A 21,041-nucleotide genomic window follows, 5' to 3' on the forward strand; every position below is an offset into this window, starting at 1 on the left:
AGCTTTGGCCTTGTGTCACTTGGGCTCACCTGTTTTTATTACAGCCACGGGATGTTACACAGAGCAGTGTATGTTACACAGAGTTTGTTTGGAAAAGATACTTCATAGAAAAAAAAAAAGGGGGGGGGTGGTGCCTTCACTGGGAACAAGGGCAGAGGAGGGAGAAGCAGTGTTTGTAACAGTACTACACAAGCAGCTATTGAGAGCAAGTCAACACAGGACGGAAAACTGCTGATGCAGCATTCTCTACGGGTTGGAGTTCTTAACTAGGCTGCACTGCAGGGCACCCCTTAATCAGTGATGTCATAGGAGGTGTTTTCCACTGACAGTGGAGGCCGAAATGCCTGTAATGACATCACTGGGTGGGCGTGGCCAGCAGTGCAGTCGGGCTGAAAATGTTAATCCATACGAATCGCTGGTACAGCAGTTTTCTGACCTGTGTTGGCCTGCTCTTTAAATTTCGGTGGTTCCCAACCCTGTTCCTGGAGACCTACCGTCCTGCAGGTCTAACAAAGTGCACCTCATTCAACAGCTACCCAACAGTTTGGTGTGCTGGTAATCAGTAGAATCAGGTGTGCTTTGTTAGGGTTGAAATTATACAAACTACAAGAACGTAGATCTCCAGGAACAGGGCTGGGAACCACACTCCCCCCCCCCCACACCCCCCATTTTAAAAATGTGCACTTGCGTCTTTCTCTTTTTAGGTGGAGTATGTACATCATGCCAAGAAAAGCCTAAATAATAAACAGTTTTTACCCTTTTAGCTTACTGGTTAAAACAAAGCCCTGTTACTTCAAAAATAACTACAAGTCTTCTGCCAGCTAGAGTTGCATCACCGTTAAAACGGCATTACTTTACAAGCTAATTCAGCCTTCTTCACAACTAAGGACTCCGTTTATGAATTTGCAGGAAACAAACTGCTAATATTGAGTATTAATAATTTAAAAACCCTATGAGAAGCCTTTGTACAGATGGTTCCTCATGCTGTCGTTAGTCCCAAAGAGGTAAGGGTTAGGTCAGAACGTTCACACGGGGTTGCAGCAGTCTCTCTCCTCAATCCTCCTTAAATCTTTTCCAGCTCCTTTAGGAGCTCTCCGAAACTCGTCACGTACCACGAACTCCTCTCCTTCACCTGCGGTCTGACGACGTTCCCGCCGAATCCGATGAAGGCACTCTGAGCAAACGCACAAGCAGACACACCTGGTCACACATACGCATGCAACTCATCTATTCGTTCTCAGTGGGGAAGCACAGAATAGTGTAGAATTTTACTGTATGCTGTAGCATTAAGATTTGCCTTCACTGGAACTAAGGGGCCTGGTCCAAACCATGAAAAACTGTCACAGACCAAAGGGATGCCCAGATACTTTTGGTCATATAGTTTAGAAACAGGAGGCCAGTCTGTGTCGGCCTGCCCCGCCCCTCTATGCCCCGCCCCCCCTCTATGCCCCGCCCACTTACAGCAGGAGGACAGGCCTCCAGGTCTGTGGCTCCGTCTCCGATCATCACCACCTTCTCCAGGCCGTAGAGCTCCTTCAGCAGGCTGATCACCCGGCCCTTCCCCCCGGACTCCGCCGTGGGCTGCGTCTCATCGAACCCCGCGTACTCGCCTGCAAGAGAGCCACAGAGACAGCCGACCAATCACTGCCTGCGAGAGAGCCACAGTGAGAGCCGACCAATCACTGCCTGCGAGACAGCTACAGAGAGAGCCCACCAATCACTGCCTGCGAGAGAGCCGACCAATCACTGCCTGCGAGAGAGCCACAGAGAGAGCCGACCAATCACTGCCTGCGAGAGAGCCACGTAGCACTCAACCGACCAATCACTGTCTGCGAGAGAACCATGGGGTACCCAACCGACCAATGACTGTCTGCGAGAGAAACCACACGGCACGTAACCGAGCAATCACTGTCTGCGAGAGAACCACAGGGCACTCAACCAACCAATCACTGTCTGTAAGAGAACCATGGGGCACTCAACTGACCAATCACTGTCTGCGAGAGAACCATGGGGCACTCAAAATCTGTTAAAGCATTCAGCATTCAGAAATATCCCAGGCTACGGGATATGCCCGCTCTTATGCCCGCTCTGTTAACAGCTCACCGTTGAAGTAGAACTTGAGCCGGTTGGCGTAGACGTGGTCCAGCGGGATGCCCAGCTGCGAGGCAACGTGCTCCACGATGCAGCGGAACCCTCCGGAAACCAGGAAGACCTTCACGCCGCGCTGCTGAAGACTCTTCACAAGCTCCCTGCGAAACACGAGGACCCCAGGAGTCACGGGCGGGTTCCTTACCCACCCAAAATTACAAAAACCACGCATTCCACAAGAGGAAAGAAGGAGCACAATGCCACTGGATGCTTGGCATTTTCCACGCGCCGTTGCGCAGGGCAACGGAAGCATCGGCAGTTACTCATCGAATGGAACGGAAACGCGGACCGAATTCCTAAATTCACTTACTTAACGCCTGGAGTCAGCTGGGGCGGGTGATCTGTGATCAGCTTGTTGACCTGCTCCCGGGAGCAGCGGATGATGGCCAGCCGCTCCATCAGCGCCGTTTTGAAGGTCATGGACCCGCCCATCGCCTTCCGAGTCCTGGCGAGGCACGTTTCATTATTATTATTTTAGTTTATTTTTTAAAATCATGAGTCAGACAAATCACAGCCAATCAGCACACTCTTCAAACCATGAATCCATAAAATACATAATATTACTCAACGACATAACTTTAGTTTGAATATTATTGGGGGGGGGGGGGGTTAAAGAAATGCGCAGACCCCGACTCTCTAGCTGGGTCGGTGGAGCTCAGCCCCACTGTTCCCACCTGTCATATCCAAAACCTCACAGACCCCCCCTCCCGAAAACCAGTGTACCCTGTTGAGGATAACGCAGGGTCCCACTGATACAACTGTAACTGAATCGAAGCCAGAATGGGTTAGCGCCCTCTGGGGGTGGGAGGTTTAACACCCTCTGGGGGCGGGGCGGGGCAGGGCGTTGACACATTTCCAAATCAACGCCCAGCGCGGGCCACCTACATCTCTGTGACCGCGTCCCCGACCCCGCAGAACTTGGCCAGCTCATCGATGCCCTCCTCTTTGATGACGGTGCTGTCCACGTCGAAACACACTGCGTCCGCGCTGCGAAAAATCTCCTTGGTTGCCGCTAAAGTTGCCATGGTGCTGCAAAAACAAAAATGTAACATATTATGGGCTACACACATCAGATATTCATATATGAACATGTATCATGCGTTTTTAAGAAAGGACCTGCAAACCTAAATATGGAAGGCCATTTCTACCACTTGTTAAAATAAATCTAGCACATTTTAAAAAAATAAAGTATATAATTATGACAGAGTATTTATACTTATGACTTAGTACTTCATAATCTTAGTTTCTCAAAACTATGACGTACTAAAGCCATAATTATTGCACTATCCTAATACTAGCCCATAATTACGACTTAGTATCTCATAATTACCACTTAGTACCTCATAAATCGTAATTACAAGAAAGTTTCTCGTAATTGTTAGAATACTTCCTAATGATTTTGAGATAATCATAGGCCTAATTATGAGAAAAATTCTTTCGGTTAATAAAAATTTAAAAATTCTGTGCATTTTTTTAACAACTGGCTGAAACGGGCTTCCATACTTAAAAGGGGGACGATGGCTAACGTTATGTAATCGTATATCGGCCAATAGACTATACAGGTTTATAAGGCTCGCTGTAGCCTACACTCACTCGATCCATGCCTGTTCAAAAACTGAAAACCTAATAGAGCTTATAATAATAGTTATAAATGCAATCCAATTGCTTTAATGATTTCTTTAATCAGAAGGCGGCGACAGTAGCAGAAAATTAGGCTACATATTGGAAGTGTAGGATACGGGTCGAGTTGATGCATATCTCGTGAACGCTGTCAATCTAATTTGGCAGGTGAGCAGCAAACCTGACTGACAGCCAAACCGCTTAACTACACACCGTGTATGTGACTAGTTCTGCGAGGTAGCCAACTTTACACCGAGCGGCGATCTTACAAAGTGGGTGCATGGCATATGAGTTTAATTTTGCCGACACGCCATGCACGTAGGAGAAAACGATGAGAATTTAGTGCAAAAAGACACAAAAAGCAGACACAAGCCAGACTGCTCTCCGATTTGGTCGTTTATGTAGCCTACAACGAGCCTGCTTTTAACATACCAACCATCATTACTGTTAATCTGTCACGAACCACAAATGTAGTCGTGCCGGCTAGATTGATTTTACAGAATTAGCTTAACCTTATCCAACTGGTCACATAAAAAATCTACTGACAAGCATTCTTGTGGAAAACCATCTTGTGTGGCATTGCATCACCCAAGACTTCAAAAAGTTGACATGTCAGCCGGCCGGACGGTGCCATTTCAAAAAAAATGACCGGCATATTCACTAGCGACTGTTGCTAGCTAAAGCAAACGCAATACAAGTTTAACGTCAGTCTACACATTTTAATAGTTACATATGGTGGTTATTCAAATACAAATTACGAAATCGGTGCAAATGCAAACCGCCACATTACCTTGCAGTGTGGACGTTACCTAACCAGCAACATTCGCCAGAACCCCCTGAGGTCGAAAAGAACGCTTTCAGTCGACAGCAAAAAAACTCGTAGCCTACATTAGCGTGAGCGAAAGGAGGGGGGATTCTCACAGCTCGTACACCGACTACGAAGCGGTGATAAAAGACTGAAAGCATTCGTTTTACTGGCTGGCTCCGCTGACCGGGGTAAAAAAAAAGCCTTCTCAGCGAATGGCAGACGCGGAGTGTGGCACCGCCTTCTTCGGGTTTTTTCTCGGAAGGGTCGGCTAACCTGTCTATCATCAGTCTGGAAATGAGAACAATACCAACCAGACTGATATGTCAGGTTACACACAGGGAATTTATGGTTTTCGTACAGTAAAGATATGTTACGTTGGCATAAGAATGCATTGGTTTATACAGGAAATTTTTTTTTTACAGATATTCGTATAGCCATTCGTAGGCTGCTGACGGTCGGATCTGCGCAGATCCACTGATTTAAAATGTATGTGGATCGCCCGTGCCCCTTCACAGCGCCGGAGATTTGAGCCGATCTGTACATATTCATTAGTTAGTGAACGCGAACGTATGCAGTGGTTCGGTCAGTTAAATTTTTATTGAAAACAAAATGTTTTCAATAATTCTGCATCTCTGTTAATTCTTTTTCAAAAATATTTATTAATTATATGGTTAAATAACGTTTTTTAACTCATAGGAAAAGTTGTCAAAATATAATTTCGTTTTTAAATCCAATATAATGTCGCGCGCCCATCAATAGTTCGACGGCAGCTATCAGTTGTTTGCCAACGGCCAACGTGTTTGCAGAGGTGAGAGGCTAAAGGCAATGTCAGAGACCGAATGCCACGTGTCTTCAACCCTCTCAAAATTAGGCCTAAATGTAATTTTTATCTAAAATTACTCTTGCACACTGTGATCCAACATCTGCTCCTGGAGAACCACAGCTTCTGGTGTTTGTGTTCACCCAAAAATCAACAGCCAATTCAGACCAAAGAAATGAGTTGGACCTGGTCATGTAATTAATCAATTAAGTGTTCATTAACAATAAAGACTAGAAAACCCTGTGGACCTCCAGTACCAGAGCTAAGAATGGCAAATCCCTGTTGCCAGGTGCATGCAGGACCAATGACAGTTGTAACCATATGTGTCAAAAGAATCTGATTGGACAGTAGTATCCATGATTCCATGAACTGCTCAAAAGATAGCGTAGTATCAAGTAACCTATGGAGCTCAGAAAGGTCAAAAGTAAAAGAAAATCCATTCTATCTTCAGCATTGGTGACCATCCAACAGCAAAATATCAGATGACCTGCCCTCTATTGGACTCCTGTATCCTACATCTGCAAGTTTCTGGAAATAACCAGCAGGAGACTTCCCAGAATACTTTGCAACCTTTTCTTTCCTGGTCCCTTTCTTATCTAGCTGAGAGTGCGCTTTGTACAATTGATCAGACTGATCACACTGTATACCAAAGTCTTTTGGGGAACTGAAGGGGAACGCTTGTCACTAGGACAATGCTCATGTGTAGATGTACAATGACCCGGAAAGCAGCTCTTGAATCAGGAGGAAAATTCAGTTCAGCTCAGTTGACAGCTTTCGCTTAGCAACAGCGTTAATGTCTGGCTCTGTTGTCCAAGCTGTGATTGACAAAGAGCAAAAGCAAAGGTTTCTTCAGCTAACCAGCGCATGCGTGGTTCACAGCCCATTGTTCCCAGAATGCCCCAGGGGGGAAAATGCATTCGAACACAATCAGCCAATGTTCGTGTTGTTCCATGTAAGAGTTCCATCCCCCAGAATATCTCTCAAACCTCCCCATCTTCAGCGGCGAGTCTGTGTGTGTGTGTGTGTGTGTGTCTGTGTGCGTGTGTGCGAATGTGCATGTGTGTGTGTGTGTGTGTGTGTGTCTGTGTGTGAATGTGCATGTGTGTGCGTGTGTGTGTGTGTGTGTGTGTGTCTGTGTGTCTGTGTGCATGTGTGCGAATGTGCATGTGTGTGTGTGTGTGTCTGTGTCTGTGTGCGAATGTGCATGTGTGTGCGTGTGTGTGTGTGTGTCTGTGTGCGAATGTGCATGTGTGTGTGTGTGTGTGTGTGTGTCTGTGTGCGAATGTGCATGTGTGTGCGTGTGTGTGTGTGTGTGTGTGTGTCTGTGTGCGTGTGTGCGAATGTGCATGTGTGTGTGTGTGTGGGGTAAAGTATGAATTAAGTCCGTAGTGCCACCTCATAGGTCCGCATTATGGAACACAGCTGACCTGTGTTTGAAATGAGCCGCGTGATAAGGATGATTCACATGCCAGAGCTCTTTCATACCTACGTACCTTTTTTTTGTTTGATTGATTGATAATGTTTCTTTGTTATTCACCCAATCAGGAGAGTTCTCGTTGTCAGTTCGTGGGGTATTGAAGGCCTGTGTTTATATTAGTTCCCCCAGTTTTGGTAGCTTGTATGTCTGGTTTTCCTAAACTCGCTTATGGGGTGCCCAGCATCTGCTATACTTCGGCCTGAAGTATCCGTTTCCGAAATCTGCCGAGTTCTTAACTGAGCTGTAGACAAGTAAGGGACTGGGCTTGTAACCTAAAGGTTGCAGGTTTGATTCCCAGGTAAAGCATTGGTGTTGTATCCTTGAGCAAGTTACTTGACTTGCTTCAGAATATTTTTATTAGGGACGTCAAAAAGAAAAAATATTTGTATTGAATCGGTATCGGGAGACAAAAAAAATGAATAAGGAAATCACTTATATTAAGCTGTATAAATAGATACTATGTAAAAAATGCAAAAAAAAAAAACATTGTGGAAGTCTGGATTAGAGTGTTTGCTAAATGGCAGTATTGAAATGTAAAACTTGGTTTATTGAAAGATGATGTCACACCTGAGTATATCCTTCATACTAAAACTGTGGAAGTCTAATTATTTGCATTCCGAGGTGATCTAAATCCAAGATTTTGGAAGCATGCAAACGTGTGTTCTTGCATACGTAAACTAATCACGGGATTGGCTGGAACAACAATCAGCGCACACGGGGGTCCCGAGGCAGCAAGTTTAGATGTGGCTCTGGGTTCAGGGCGGGGGCCCCTATGGTGGGTGAGGAAACACACACACACACACACACACACACACACACTGTCTCACACATACACACACACACTCTCTCTCACTCACACACACACACACACACTCACAAACACATACATACACACACGCACGCACGCACACGCATTAGAACAGGGAATCAGGGATGGCCAGTTGATAGCAGACAAAGACACCGAGGGCAACATATGACCCTGCTAAGAGCTTCCTATGTCAGCATTACTACTGGAGCAAAGACAGAGAATCTGTACAAGTATGACAAACACTACGCGTGAAAAATTGGGTCACGTCTAAAGAAGAGGAAGTTATTCATTTTCATGTCAATTAAAATTATATAAAGTTGTATGAAAGTGCGTTATGGTATATTACATCTCAGAAATATTGCAAACAATAGTATATGAATATTGTACGTGGCGTAACTGATCCTTATGCAACTGGTCTCCCAAACGTTTCTATCTGTATATTTAAATAGTTTTTTTCCCCCAGCACGAGGAAGTAACATTTGAGTGACATCTTTCTTAACCAATCACCCACGAATTCCAAGGTTTAGAACGCCTCGGCTGTCTAATCAGCGTAAAGAGGAGGCGGCGCCTAGGGCCACTGCTCGAGTGTTCTGGAAGCCGGGGACGCACCTTGGTCTTCTGCTGGCGGTGGTGATTGAGCCGCTGAATTATTCCGCTAGAGCTTTGGCTGTCTCCCGAACCGTGTTACCATGTCCGCCGTTAAAGCCTTGAATCCGAAAGCAGAGGTAGCGCGGGCTCAGGCAGCGCTGGCCGTTAACATCAGTGCTGCTCGGGGACTCCAAGACGTGCTGAAGAGCAATTTGGGACCAAAAGGAACCATGAAAATGTGAGTCATTCGCTACATTAGCGGTTAGCCCGTTAGCTCTCCCACTACTGCATTCTTTGTTAGCGGCGCTAGCTCTAGTTAGCCTAGGTAGAAGGTGGCTGGTCAGCTTGCTGACTCGGCATCACACTTGGAAATTAAATTAAAAAACTGCGAAACCCTTTACATTCCATAAGAAGGCAAAATAACGGCTGCTTCGCAGTCTAAATTGTATAACTTGGGAGATGCTCGGATGACTAAAATCTGTCAGACGGGCAGCTTGCTTAGTCTGTTTTGCAGACCCTGCGGCCTACCAAGGCGGTCCGCTTGTCCGTTAACGAGCGGACCATAAGGCTAACAAGCTAGATGGGATTAACGTTGGCTGAGTAGCTAGCTAATAACTGACTTAATTAAACATTTGTTCCACGTCTGCAGTTTTCATCTAGCCAAACGGCCTTATGATGTCGTTGGTCATGTAGATAAAAAGTGGTGTATTGCGCAGTTAGCTTGCGCCGTTGCTAGGTTTATAGTGGCGCGGTAACGTTAGCAGCCCACGTGGGAAGGAACTATTAGCCGATTTTGCTAGCTAGCTGCTTGCTAAGATGGCAAGAATGCGATTTAGCCATTACATTACCTCAGAGAAAAAGACTAAAACATCTGGTCATGTAGCGGCTTTACTAGCTCATATTTGTGCGGCTTATTTTTGACATCGGCTGCGTAAACGGTCCGGCCAATGTGAAGCTGATTTTGAAAAATTGGTTAACCAGCAGTGTAGCTTGCTGGCTAACCAGATTAGTGCGAGTGTTTGTCATGTTCGCTAATGACTTGTTCTGTGTTCGCAGGCTGGTGTCTGGTGCCGGAGACATAAAGTTGACCAAAGATGGCAATGTCCTGTTGCACGAGATGGTAAGGAGCCGGACCCAGTACCAGTAAGAAGTGACCAGATAATAACGGAAGTTGGGCTCTAGAGTATGTGCAATCGTCAGATGAACTGTACAATCTTAATTTAGCCGTCAAAAGGAACTGATCGACAAAAATAAGTTCTTAACCCTCCTGTTCTGTTCATTTTTTAGGTACAGCAAAAATGTTCCCGGGTGATATAAACATACAGGGGGGGTTTGCAAATACATGAAATGAACAATTTTCATTTAGAATGTTGATTACACTAATTAAGGCCAGTAGAAGAAGTTTCATACTGAAAAAATAATTTTAAGATTTTCAAACTTTAAAAAGGGTCAATTTGACCCGCAACATAACAGGAGGGTTAAAATAATGTTAAATTATCACAACGGTATGCACTTTTTGTGTTTATTTTGTTGCTGTTAGCTCTAGCCGTAATAACTGCCCAATGGTGGTATTTTTAGGGTTATTAGTGTGCAGTCACTTTTAAAAATAAAATTTGTAAGAATTAATGCCATTTTAATATTGTTGCTTGGATATAGCTGGTCAGGGCTGCACAGAGAACACCCATGCGTGCTACGTAGCTCTCTTGGTCCTTTATCTGTGCGACAGGAAGGTGTGGTCTGTACCTCTGCATTGGAAGAGCTGCCAATTCTTCCACATGTATTCAACAGACCAGTACAGTTATAAGTTCAGAAACGACAACCTTGACGCTCAACTGCCGAAAGATGGACTCGGTTGGGGTCCCGTCAGGATTTTCTCAAGCGTCCCGCTCCTTGGTTCTTAACTCTGGTTCCCTGTTTGTTTTGACGGCTTGCAGCAAATTCAGCACCCCACGGCGTCCCTTATCGCCAAGGTGGCCACCGCCCAGGATGACATCACGGGCGACGGCACCACCTCCAACGTCCTCATCATCGGCGAGCTCCTCAAACAGGCAGACCTCTACGTGTCAGAGGTTAGCCAAAAAAAACGCCCCCCTCACCACCACCCCGGTTTGAGAGTGAGTGTCGGAGGTAGCCGGTGACGCTCACCCCCTCTTTCTCTCCTCCCTCTCCTCCCCAAAGGGCCTCCACCCCAGGATCATTGCGGAAGGGTTCGAGGCGGCGAAGGACAAAGCCCTGGCGGTGCTGGAGGAGGTGAAGGTGACGAAGGAGATGGACAGGGAGACGCTCATCAACGTGGCCCGCACCTCCCTCCGGACCAAGGTCCACGTCGAGCTGGCCGATCTCCTGACAGAGGTGAGGAGTCGCTCCGGACCGGTCCGAATAGCGCTGCCACAGATTCCCTAAGCCCACCAGATACTCTACTCAGCGTCATGTTCCTCTGGGATAAGACGATAAGAATGGTGTGGTTCTGCCTTCACCTTGTGTTAACCGGACGTTCCTGGTCTCCGGCTGGTTTCAGGCGGTGGTGGACGCTGTGCTGGCCATTCGGAAGCCCGATGAGCCCATCGACCTGTTCATGGTGGAGATCATGGAGATGAAACACAAGGTGGACAGTGACACAGTGTAAGTTTCTCAGGTTTTTACGCACCGCTGCTAAGCTTGTGGCTGGGTATTTGCCACAGAAGTCGAGGGCGCCACAGATTCTTTGATATTTATTAAAATTTTTTTGGGCAGTTTCATGACTTAACCTGTTTTTTTTGGTATTTCTGCGATGTCCTCCTGGTTGTAGTGCTTTTTGTGATTTTTCAGCAGTTTTGAATGGCAACTGTCACAGTGTGATTTGTATAGGCCTAAACATTTTCATCATTTGCTAATGTTGGGAGAAACCTGCTGGGATCGAGATTCTATCCTTGTCAGTTGAGCAATCAGATGTTTGTCAACAGTGTTGATGCAGAGCACTCCTCCCCATTACTATAACGTTGTCAGTGACATCAGGTGAAATCATGAACAGACTTGTGATGTTGGTAAGTGGCAGTGGTGCTTTTTGTGAAGAAGCGGAGCATTGCGTGAGGAAGATGACCGCTCACCCAGGTTCTTCCTCTCTGTTCCAGGCTGATCAAAGGTCTGGTGTTGGATCACGGGGCCCGGCACCCGGACATGAGGAAGAGGGTGGAGGATGCCTTCATCCTTACGTGTAACGTGTCTCTGGAATATGAGAAAACGTAAGTACTGCGGCAGAACCAAGGAGGTCCGCACACGCTCATTTCTGTGCTTTAAGCTGGCAGACACCAGCTGTGAGGCCTCCAATAATCAGCTGAAGAACTAGCCTCGAGTCGTCATTACCTCAGTGCATTGGTGCAGGGGTCTGCAACCCTGGTCCTGGAGAGCCGCAGGCTGTGCTGGTTTTCATTGGTTAATTAAAAGCAAAGTAATAATCAGAGCAGCCAACTACACGGTGCTAACTCACTTCACCTGGATACTTAGGTCTCTGAACTGGGTGCTGATTTTACAAAAAAAAGCGCAGAGCTCCAGGACCAGGGCTGCAGACCCCTGCATTAGTGGTTGAAGGAAATTGTTCCAGAATAATTATAGTTCTCATAATAAAAACAGTTACAAATTGTACATCAGCTTTTATTCAAAACTTTTATAAAACTGAGCAGAGAAAGAAGAAGAAACGGGCAAAACTAATAGAGCCGATGTGTTTATTTATTTTTTTGTTGCATTTCAGCGAAGTGAACTCCGGCTTCTTCTACAAGAGCGCGGACGAGCGTGACAAGCTGGTGCGGGCCGAGAGGAAGTTCATCGAGGAGCGAGTCAAAAAGATCATCGAGCTGAAGAACAAAGTGTGCGCCGACAGCTCCAAGGGCTTCGTCGTCATCAACCAGAAGGTGCGCGTGCGTGGGGGGGGGGGGGGGGGGGGGGGGGCGGAGGTCATGTGGAAGGAGTTAAAAGATAACATGGGAGTTTTTAGGCAGGGGGAGAGTGGATGTGAGCATCGTTCCCCTGGCCCGTCAGGACTGCACAGAGAACACCCATGCGTGCTGCGTAGCTCTCTTGGTCCTTTACCTGTGCGACAGGAAGGTGTGGTCTGTACCTCTGCATTGGAAGAGCTGCCCATTCTTCCACATGTATTCAACAGACCAGTACACTTTATTACAGCACTTGTATTGTTACGGGTGATAATTACAGGGGGGGAGAGAGAGATTAGGGTTGTGTGTGTAATGTAATGAGGAGATTCGCATTGTCCTGTGCGATGGTTGTGTGATGGCTCTGGCATGGTTGTGTGACGGTTGTATGACAGGTGTGTGTAAGTTGCGTGACGGTTGTGTAATGGTTGTGCGATGGTTGTGTAATGGTTTCTGTGACCCCGCAGGGCATTGACCCTTTCTCCCTGGACGCCCTGGCCAAAGAGGGCATCGTGGCCCTGCGCCGGGCCAAGAGGAGGAACATGGAGAGGTGAGGGAGTCTTCCGCCTCGTCCTGCTGCAGACACCGAAACCCCCCCGCCGACCCCCCCCCCCTCCAGCTCAGCGGGTCGTTCTTTAACCCGCGACGCGTTCACAAGACGGCCTGTCTGTAGTCCAGCATCGCTTTCTCCGCTTCGTTTGTTATGATCCTTCCCTAACAGGAGTCAGAAGTGATGTGTTAGTACTGCTGGCTGCTGGAAAGAGCTGTGTGTGTGTGCCGTGTCCTGGTGTTTGTGCGCTGGGCACTGCTCACAGATGTGGGGGGGGTTGGGCGGTGGGGGGAGGGGGCGGTGGGGGGGACAGGAATGCGGTTGTTATCATAACCTGCTCCAGGCCCCTTTTGGCCACGGTGGGGCCCCCCGGCCCCCCTGAGATTAGTGCTGAATGCGCCTGTTTATAGCGAGCTTTGTCTCGGCATGGACGAATTCTGTGTTACTCCGCTCCGTAGTAACCACAGTCAGACACCATGCTAAATAACTCTCTCACTCTCGCCGTACACACAGCGCGTGGGGGCCTGCACCCTCCTGCGCGCTGCGCGAGAGTGAGCACATTTCTGCGCAGGCACAGCGCTGGCCTCGTCGGGCCCTGCGGGGCGCCTAACAGTTTGTGCGTTTCGTTTTTGTGTGTCTTTGTGTGTCTTTCCGCATCCAGGCTCATGGTTTGTGCGTTTCGTTTTTTTGTGTGTTTTATTTGCACATCCAGGCTCACGCTGGCCTGCGGTGGCATCGCCATGAACTCCGTGGACGACATGACGCCAGAATGCCTGGGACACGCCGGCCTCGTCTACGAACACACGCTAGTGAGCTCCGCTCTCCCTTCCGACCGCTCGTCAGACTTTAGAGCCAAATTTCAGGAGTTTTCTCATGAAAAAAACCAGTACCAGTAAAAGCGTAAAGCTTTGGGCGTTTGCTTGAATGTGCTGTTAAGAGGCTCTGGTGGTCGGTCCGCAGTCGTTAAGGAGAGAACTGATAAGGTTCTGTTCTGGGGGCCTGCAAACACAGTTTGGGGCTGCCATCTTGTGGTAAGAGGGAGGAACTGCAGTTACATGTAAGGGAGCCCAACAGCTGGTACTTTAACCTGTCGTGTGCCTTCGTACTGGTTCTGTGACTATTTCAGCCAATCACGTACCTCCTAACTGTTGCTCTGGCTGTATTTCAGCCAATCGTGTGGCTCCGTACTGCTGCTGTGGCTGTATTTCAGCCTATCGCTTGCCTCTACTGGCTCAGAGGTGCTGAGCGCGCTCTTGTTTCCCCAGGGGGAGGAGAAGTTCACCTTCATTGAGAAGTGCGGGAACCCGCGCTCCGTCACCCTGCTGGTGAAGGGGCCCAACAAGCACACGCTGACGCAGATCAAGGACGCCCTGCGGGACGGCCTGCGCGCCGTCAAGAACGCCATCGAGGACGGTGAGGCCCCGCCCCGCTCCGCGCTGATCTGGGATCAGTCTGGCCCTCTCCGCTCATAATGGAGACGGTTGGGATGCAGGCAGGGGAGACCTGACCTCCGACCTGCTCTCCTGCTCTGAGATTTACATTATTGGCAATTAGCAAACAATCCAATTTGCTCAACTTTTAACTTAAATTTTTTATACAATCCACTTATTTAATAAAGCATGTCAGGTTAAGTAGCTTTAGCTCATGGGTCCCACGACAGTGGTCCTACCTGGGAATCGAACCTGCAACCTTTGGGTTGTAAGCTCAGTTCCCTTCCCGTTTTTGTTACACTGCCGAGATGCTTTATGAATACAGGCCTGAGGATTTATGAATACGGGGTTCCAGGTTTGACTCCCGGGTGGGCTGCTGTGTCCCGGAGCGATGCTGGTAATTTGGGGCGTCACGGGGGCAGGTTTCGGGGCGCGCTCTGTGTGACCGCCGGGTTTTGTGGCGTCCTTTTGCGCAGGCAGCGTGGTGTCCGGCGCGGGGGCCTTCGAGGTGGCGGTGGCCGACGCCCTGCTGAAGCACAAGCCCAACGTGAAGGGCCGTGCCCAGCTGGGAGTACAGGCCTTCGCCGACGCCCTGCTCGTCATTCCCAAGGTGAGCAACACCTGTGCCTTACACTACATTACAAGTAATTCGCCTTTACAACACCTTTACTTCACAATTAACCACACACCTGTATGTTGTGATTAATTACTGTAGTTTCTCTCTCCCTCTCCCTGCAGGTCCTGGCGCAGAACTCTGGCTACGACCCTCAGGAGACCCTGGTCAAGCTGCAGACAGAGTACAAGGAGTCCGGCCAGCTCATCGGCGTGGACCTCAGCACCGGTCAGCTCAGTTATATTCATTTATTCTGTCCGAGTGTGCGTGCGTGCGTGCGTGCGTGCGTACAATTGGGCCTCCCACCGTTTTGCCTGCTGGCTCTGATTCCTCGTTTTGCCTGCTGGCCCTGATTCCTCGTTTTGCCTGCTGGCCCTGATTCCTCGTTTTGCCTGCTGGCTCTGATTCCTCGTTTTGCCTGCTGGCTCCGATTCCTCGTTTTGCCTGCTGGCTCCGATTCCTCGTTTTGCCTGCTGGCTTTGATTCCTCTCTGTCCCTGTCGTTCCTGCAGGGGAGCCCATGGTGTCTGGCGAGGCGGGAGTTTGGGATAACTACAGCGTGAAGAAGCAGCTTCTCCACTCATGGTGAGTCGCCACGTTTCCATAGAGACCGCGGTCCACTAGAGTCGCTCGTCGAGCTCATTATGGTACTGTGAGCCTGACCAGGTCGGCTGACGCTAGATCAGGCTGCACAAGTTCGGTAAACGGTAAATTTAACGTTTTCTGCTTCTGAGGAGTTGTGGTCTGGAGCAGGTGGGATTCCAGTTTTGAGGTGGACATTAAAGCCAGCTCAGTCATATGGCTCGTAACACTGGCTAATGCTTGCAGGAGCCAATCAAATTGCAGGAAACCTCTCAAACCGTAACGCGGTTTCTCTTGAGCTGAACCATCTGGGGTCGACTGCTATGACTAGCCATGCATGGCATATTTAAGTCTAGCTTTTTTTAATGGGAAGGATGGGGAGAAGTGTACCCTGCTGCTCTCTGCTCGTCCCGTTTAAGTGTTGTGTGAGGAGGAGTTTGAGTGATACAACGTTTCTTTTGTTTCCTTCCACAGCACCGTAATCGCGAGCAACATCCTGCTGGTGGACGAGATCATGAGAGCCGGAATGTCGTCCCTGAAGGGTTAAAGAGCCGGCCGAGAGCCCGACCCAGGGCTCCTAGCACTTCCTGTCTCTCCAGCGCCAAGAGGCCATTTTTGCAAAGAGATGAATAGGCTACGTTAGCAACACAAAATGCGACTTCCTGCTGTGTCAGAAAATCGCTTCTCCGCCCTCCCCCGCCCCAAACCTGTTGGTTTATTTATTTGTTTTTTTTTTGTTCTTGTTTTTGTTAATGGCACTGATCAGAATAGCAGTCATTTGTACCCAATAAACTTGTTTGGCTCTCAAATTGAAGTGGACATTGTTTTTGTTTCTGTTGCAGAGTTATAAATGATTACTATTTGGAAGCATCCAGATAAAATATATTCTATGTATTAATAAAAGTTAAGCCTTGGAGTATAATTTAACAGTGTGTACATACATTAATATATGACTTTTCTGAATGTATCCATTCGGTGGTTTATAAATCCTTTGGAAACCTATCATTTACTGAAATTACACCTACAGTTCTGACAAATTAAGTTTTAAGCATTTATGTAAAAGCTCTGAAGTGTTTTATTGTAAGTTTTTAAGTAGTATAACATGAGTAAATGAACGGTTGCTTTCGCGCCCTAAATGGAAGGAAAAACCGTTTGTCGCGTGTTTTCACCCGGAACCCGTTGGAGGAAGGCCATCTTGTGCAGCAGCTTAAACTCACCGCCAGCTCAACCAAATCGGCTGAAGATGAATTATTCTGAGTTGATCGTTTTCGAAGCAAGTGACCGCTGAATATTTACCGGTTTTGGTAGTTAAAGGAAGTGGGTAGCTTAATAAGCTACAATAGCTAGCCAATGAGAAATGTATGTTCATTTTCTGTTCACAATGAAGCTGCTAGGAATGATGATTCTAACTTTTACGATTGTGTTATGTGAATCAGGTAATGCTAAGCTAGTTAACTGAACACAATTGTGAACTATTTGGTATTGTCTTAAGCAGCGCTGTGCCAAGTGTTTTCATTCGGTCAACTATTTCTTACCGACGTGTTGCTAACTCCAAACATTTAACGAATTAAATTTTAGTCTTTGAGACTGCTTTAAGGCCTCAGTCTTTATTTATTACTGTGTATACTCAGATTTAGTATGAAGAACACGTGCACCTGGTTGCTCACAAATCAGCAAATAAATTGTCGCAGACACCTCCGATCTGTCGACTCTTTAACCGTTGTTTCGAACACGCAAAGCCTCCACTGATACTATAATCAATGCAAGATTATGTCAGTGGCGTGGCAAACTCACCAAAACGCAAACGTTGCATTGCAGACGACGAGAACACGGTCCAAATACCGGGAGGTCATTTTAAACTGGGAACGAATGCAGCAGACGGGAGAGATGGAGAATCTCCGGCAAGGGAGGTGTCTGTCGAACCTTTCGCCATTGACAAATACCCAGTCACTAACCAGGATTTCAGGTGAGTTTGACAACCCAGAAAAACCGAAACGAAACGTGACTTCGGCTGTTAGATAGTTCAGTATTATGTTGTCTTGTTTTCAGGGAATTTGTTAGGGCAGTGAAATATAAAACGGAGGCGGAGACATTCGGCTGGAGTTTTGTGTTTCAAGATTTTGTGTCGGAAGAACTGAAAAGCAAAGTAACGGAGAAGATCGAGGTGAGCACGTTCGTGCACTGGTCTGCTTCTGTGGAAACGTTTTCTGTATCTTATTTGTGAGTTGACAGGAAAATACTTTATGAAAATGTATATTTAAATAGCGAGTTTCTTTTTACTTGTTCAGTTTTGCATTTGGAAATGACGTCCTTTTGATATTCTGCAGTCTGCTCCTTGGTGGCTGCCCATAGAGAAAGCCTTCTGGAGACAGGTAATTCCCCGATTTTATACCAGCCTTTTTTTTGTCTGATCTATATATGGCCGTTAAACAAATAACAGAATTCCACAGGTCTCAAACCCAGTATTGCATAATTTGCTCAAATAAACATCTAGCTGTGTAAATAGATTATCTGTTATATGATCATGAAACAAGAAACTACTATACTCTTTCCTCCATTCCCTCCATCCCTTATCTGTCTGTCTGTCCCCTGTCCCCTCTTTCTCTCCCTCTCCTTACCCCTCTCTCTCTTCCCCCCTCCCCCTCCCCCTCCCCCCCCCCCCCCCCCAGCCTGCAGGCCCAGGCTCTGGGATTCGGGACCGCCTGGACCAGCCGGTGGTGCAGGTGAGCTGGAAGGATGCCCAGGCGTTCTGTAAGTGGAGGGGGAAGAGGCTGCCGTCAGAAGAGGAGTGGGAGTCAGCGGCCCGGGGGGGTCTGGAAGGTGAGACACCCTTTCATCAATCAATCAATCAAATTAATCAAACTAATTTAGGCCCTACAAATAAAGCGTGTGGAAATAACCACTTAAGTGCTGAAACGCACCAAAACCCACCTCCCTCTCTCTCCCTCTCTGTCCCCTTTTCTTTCCCCCTCTCTCTTCTGTGGCCCTCTCCTTTCTTTCTCTCTCTCTCTCTCTCTCATGCCCATGAGTTTTTGGCTAATTTCACTCTTTCGTTACTCCCTCTCTCTCTTTCTCTGGGATGCCCCAGGCAGGACGTACCCGTGGGGGAACCGCTTTCAGGAGAACCGCAGTAACCTGTGGCAGGTGAGGGCCTTTCTCATACGCAGTTACAGAGCTTCAGCGTCCTGGAGCCCTTTCTGTGGCCCAATGCAGGTCAGGAGGTGAAAACACATTTATCTCATTGCTTTGAGAAGGTGAATAACACATTCATATTACTGCTTGGATTGACTGTAGTGTGCCTGGACTTGAAGCTGACAGTTTTGTGGTGATGATAACTTTCTGACGTGCGCCCCCTGGTGGCTGGTCTTCGCCAGGGTAAATTTCCAGAGGGGGACACTGCGGAGGACGGTTACCATGGCGTCGCCCCTGTAGCTGCGTTCCCGCCTCAGAACAGCTACGGTACGGATTCATTATCGGCTAAAATAACAGCCTTAATCTGACGCCTTAATCTCTTAATCATCTCACTAAATAACCAACAACATGTCGAGCTAACAGCTAACAACTGTCAACACGTCAAGCCTGTCACTGCCTGAAATCTGCTCTCGTACTGCACACCCATTCTGACGTCTGTTCTGGCAAAATGGCTGCATTTAGCCACTGCAGTGACCGCGCCTTGCTAACAGTGCGTGACTGTTGAATGCGGGTGTTGATTATTTTGGTCTGGACCCCCCCCCAGGGCTGTATGACCTGATGGGGAACGTCTGGGAGTGGACGTCCTCACGTTTCCCCGGAGCGCAGGCCATGTACGTCCTGCGCGGCGGGTCCTGGATCGACACCGCCGACGGATCGGCCAATCACAGGGCACGTGTCACCACCAGGTAGCCCCTCCCTCTTGAATGAATGAATTTATTTGGCAATTTAAAAATGAGATTTCACAGGACGGCATAGCAGACAGAAATCCATCAGTCTTATGTGACCTGATGGATCTAAAATACTGTAGAATGTGATGATGAAGATAATACCCTGAGATCACCACTAAAGATGTAGCCTGTCGCTTTTCAGGTAGATATAAAATGACTAGACTGGATGAAAGTTCAGTTTAGAAATGCCTTTTCTGGTGTGTAATTCCTGAAAAAACACGAACCTCTTTCCGGACTCCGGGGCCCGGCAGGATGGGGAACACTCCGGACTCGGCCTCGGACAACCTGGGCTTCCGCTGCGCTTCCGGGTCCGGTGGGAAGAAGCGGAAAACCGGGAACAGAACAGAGCTGTAGAGACCCAGAGGCTTCAGAGAGGAGGAGTCACGTTGCCGTGGGAACAGCTAAATTCTCTCCTGTGGAGATTTTCTGGAGCCAAACAATGAAACTTTTTCAACGTGCATTTCCTGTTTGTTTTTTTAAATCAAGAACTTCTGTAAAAAAATTGTCAGCATTAAACGTGGATCAGGTTTTCTTTTTCAGACCTGATTTCCCTGTCTGTGACTCTGATCTGGGAATGAAGTTGCCAGATCTGGATGTCCAGATCACCCTCCCAGAGCAGGCGTCCATCAGTATCTGAGAAAAGCAGCTCTTGCACGTGTGTGGTTCTGGAGATGATGTGATGATCATTACTGTTGACCAGCGAAGTGCAGCAGGCTTGGGAGAGCATAAGCACATTTACAGGTCTCTGCATCGATAAGCAAATGAAAGCAGTAATTACAGCTGACTGAAAGCTGTAGCCCTTATTGGTGAACGCGTGTATTAAACAGCCATTTACGCTGGGACTAACAGGTACATTCGCACAGCATTGTGGGTGCACGCGGGTGGATTTCTGACATGTTTTCACGGGCCTGACAGCCCTTAGAATTATTAGTTTGTTCATTTTGAGCGAAAGAGCAAATTGCTCAAACTTCCGTTTAAACATTTAGAAACGTTTTAAATCTGGCTCGGTGCAGAGGTCTCCTCCCACACTGCGAGTCGCTCTGGGTGAGGGCGTCTGAAGGGTAATGTTAGAATGTGCGGTTATTTATTACGCAGAGAAAAATTAAAAGCAAGAAGTTTTTTTTTTTTTTTCAACATTCTGAACAGAGCATAAAGCATCTCAAATTTCAGTAGTTATGTAACTGCGTAATAATGAATTCGTAGGGCCAGGAATGCTAACGTGCTAACTCACGCGTACACACACAGTGACGGGCCTTTGTGCCGAGCAGAAACAGACATTCCGGTCCCAGAGAAAGCAGTGTGAATGTGATTAACTGGATTCTGCACCGGCTTGGTTCTCAGAAGACATAGTTTGCGGCTCTGTTGAAATTCACCACCTTTTTGAACCGCAGTCAATGGAACATGGTCTGCACGGACATTTCAGACTTAAAATATATGGATCTGAATTGTGCATTAGTATACATTTCACACCAACCCCCCCCCCCCCAAAGGTTTATATCTGCAACTTGCACAGCAGCCTTCACTTTCAGTCTGAGTGTTGTTCAGATACCTTTATTTGAGGTATTTTATTACAGGACACATGGTTTTATTCCCATCTCTACATAGAGGAGTTAATGCAAGTAGTGATGCAACAGTAACTGAAACACATCCACATTAATGCAAACTATCCGAGACTCATTTAGCAGCTAAACCTTAAAACTGCAATATTTCTAAAATAAATAATGCACTGTACGTTCTTGTGCAAATAATTTCAAGTATGCAGGGTTTTTTTTA

The 21,041-nt window shown here is 47.4% G+C and overlaps 4 protein-coding genes and 3 non-coding genes across 8 annotated transcripts in view; 5 read left to right on the forward strand and 2 right to left on the reverse strand.

Moving 5' to 3' along the window:
- Nucleotides 1-10: 10 nt before the first annotated feature.
- On the reverse strand, nt 11-4,737 carry psph (phosphoserine phosphatase). Its single transcript, XM_035433944.1, has 6 exons — nt 4,559-4,737; nt 3,034-3,177; nt 2,459-2,593; nt 2,104-2,249; nt 1,462-1,610; nt 11-1,174 (listed from the first exon to the last, which is right to left on the reverse strand). The coding sequence occupies exons 1-6, from the start codon at nt 4,732-4,734 to the stop codon at nt 1,064-1,066; spliced, it is 861 nt and encodes a 286-aa protein (XP_035289835.1). The 5' UTR covers nt 4,735-4,737; the 3' UTR covers nt 11-1,063.
- A 3,515-nt stretch (nt 4,738-8,252) lies between these two features.
- Nucleotides 8,253-16,157, forward strand: cct6a (chaperonin containing TCP1, subunit 6A (zeta 1)). Its single transcript, XM_035435199.1, has 14 exons — nt 8,253-8,507; nt 9,326-9,389; nt 10,204-10,338; nt 10,448-10,621; nt 10,788-10,891; nt 11,380-11,490; nt 11,997-12,156; nt 12,642-12,724; nt 13,437-13,533; nt 13,990-14,137; nt 14,631-14,764; nt 14,893-14,995; nt 15,279-15,351; nt 15,823-16,157. Exons 1-14 carry the CDS (start codon nt 8,371-8,373, stop codon nt 15,893-15,895), a joined length of 1,596 nt encoding a protein of 531 aa, XP_035291090.1. The 5' UTR covers nt 8,253-8,370; the 3' UTR covers nt 15,896-16,157.
- On the forward strand, nt 9,936-10,069 carry LOC118236815. The gene has a single exon (XR_004767098.1). It is a non-coding gene; the product is annotated as a small nucleolar RNA SNORA22 (small nucleolar RNA).
- On the forward strand, nt 12,286-12,419 carry LOC118236814. The gene has a single exon (XR_004767097.1). It is a non-coding gene; the product is annotated as a small nucleolar RNA SNORA22 (small nucleolar RNA).
- Nucleotides 13,149-13,287, forward strand: LOC118236813. Its single transcript, XR_004767096.1, has one exon. It is a non-coding gene; the product is annotated as a small nucleolar RNA SNORA15 (small nucleolar RNA).
- A 380-nt stretch (nt 16,158-16,537) lies between the features above and the next one.
- On the forward strand, nt 16,538-19,809 carry sumf2 (sulfatase modifying factor 2). The gene is made up of 9 exons (XM_035433896.1): nt 16,538-16,784; nt 17,167-17,314; nt 17,398-17,512; nt 17,676-17,720; nt 18,018-18,168; nt 18,437-18,492; nt 18,723-18,807; nt 19,085-19,226; nt 19,520-19,809. The coding sequence occupies exons 1-9, from the start codon at nt 16,706-16,708 to the stop codon at nt 19,620-19,622; spliced, it is 924 nt and encodes a 307-aa protein (XP_035289787.1). The 5' UTR covers nt 16,538-16,705; the 3' UTR covers nt 19,623-19,809.
- Nucleotides 19,810-20,803: 994 nt separating this feature from the next.
- LOC118235967 (phosphorylase b kinase gamma catalytic chain, skeletal muscle/heart isoform-like) overlaps nt 20,804-21,041 on the reverse strand; it is a 12,666-nt gene continuing 12,428 nt past the window's right edge. For both annotated transcript variants that reach the window (XM_035433895.1, XM_035433894.1), the window contains exon 10: nt 20,804-21,041. This exon is cut by the window's right edge and continues 1,618 nt beyond it. The gene's annotated coding sequence lies outside the window, so the exon portion shown is untranslated.

The sequence above is a fragment of the Anguilla anguilla genome, chromosome 9 (genome assembly GCF_013347855.1).
Source record: "Anguilla anguilla isolate fAngAng1 chromosome 9, fAngAng1.pri, whole genome shotgun sequence".
NCBI lineage: Eukaryota > Metazoa > Chordata > Actinopteri > Anguilliformes > Anguillidae > Anguilla > Anguilla anguilla.

Bases quoted from the DNA above. Each gene is read 5' to 3' on its own strand.
- sumf2 (XM_035433896.1), top strand. From the start codon at position 16,706: ATGTATGTTCATTTTCTGTTCACAATGAAGCTGCTAGGAATGATGATT. The intron at 17,721-18,017 runs GTAATTCCCCGA...CCCCCCCCCCAG, and splicing joins AGAAAGCCTTCTGGAGACAG to CCTGCAGGCCCAGGCTCTGG. The intron at 18,808-19,084 runs GTACGGATTCAT...ACCCCCCCCCAG, and splicing joins CCCGCCTCAGAACAGCTACG to GGCTGTATGACCTGATGGGG.
- cct6a (XM_035435199.1), top strand. From the start codon at position 8,371: ATGTCCGCCGTTAAAGCCTTGAATCCGAAAGCAGAGGTAGCGCGGGCT. The intron at 10,339-10,447 runs GTTAGCCAAAAA...TCCTCCCCAAAG, and splicing joins CAGACCTCTACGTGTCAGAG to GGCCTCCACCCCAGGATCAT. The intron at 12,725-13,436 runs GTGAGGGAGTCT...TTGCACATCCAG, and splicing joins AAGAGGAGGAACATGGAGAG to GCTCACGCTGGCCTGCGGTG.
- psph (XM_035433944.1), bottom strand. From the start codon at position 4,734: ATGCTTTCAGTCTTTTATCACCGCTTCGTAGTCGGTGTACGAGCTGTG. The intron at 2,250-2,458 runs GTAAGTGAATTT...CGTGTTTCGCAG, and splicing joins CAGCTGACTCCAGGCGTTAA to GGAGCTTGTGAAGAGTCTTC. The intron at 1,611-2,103 runs GTGAGCTGTTAA...GCTCTCTTGCAG, and splicing joins GCTCAAGTTCTACTTCAACG to GCGAGTACGCGGGGTTCGAT.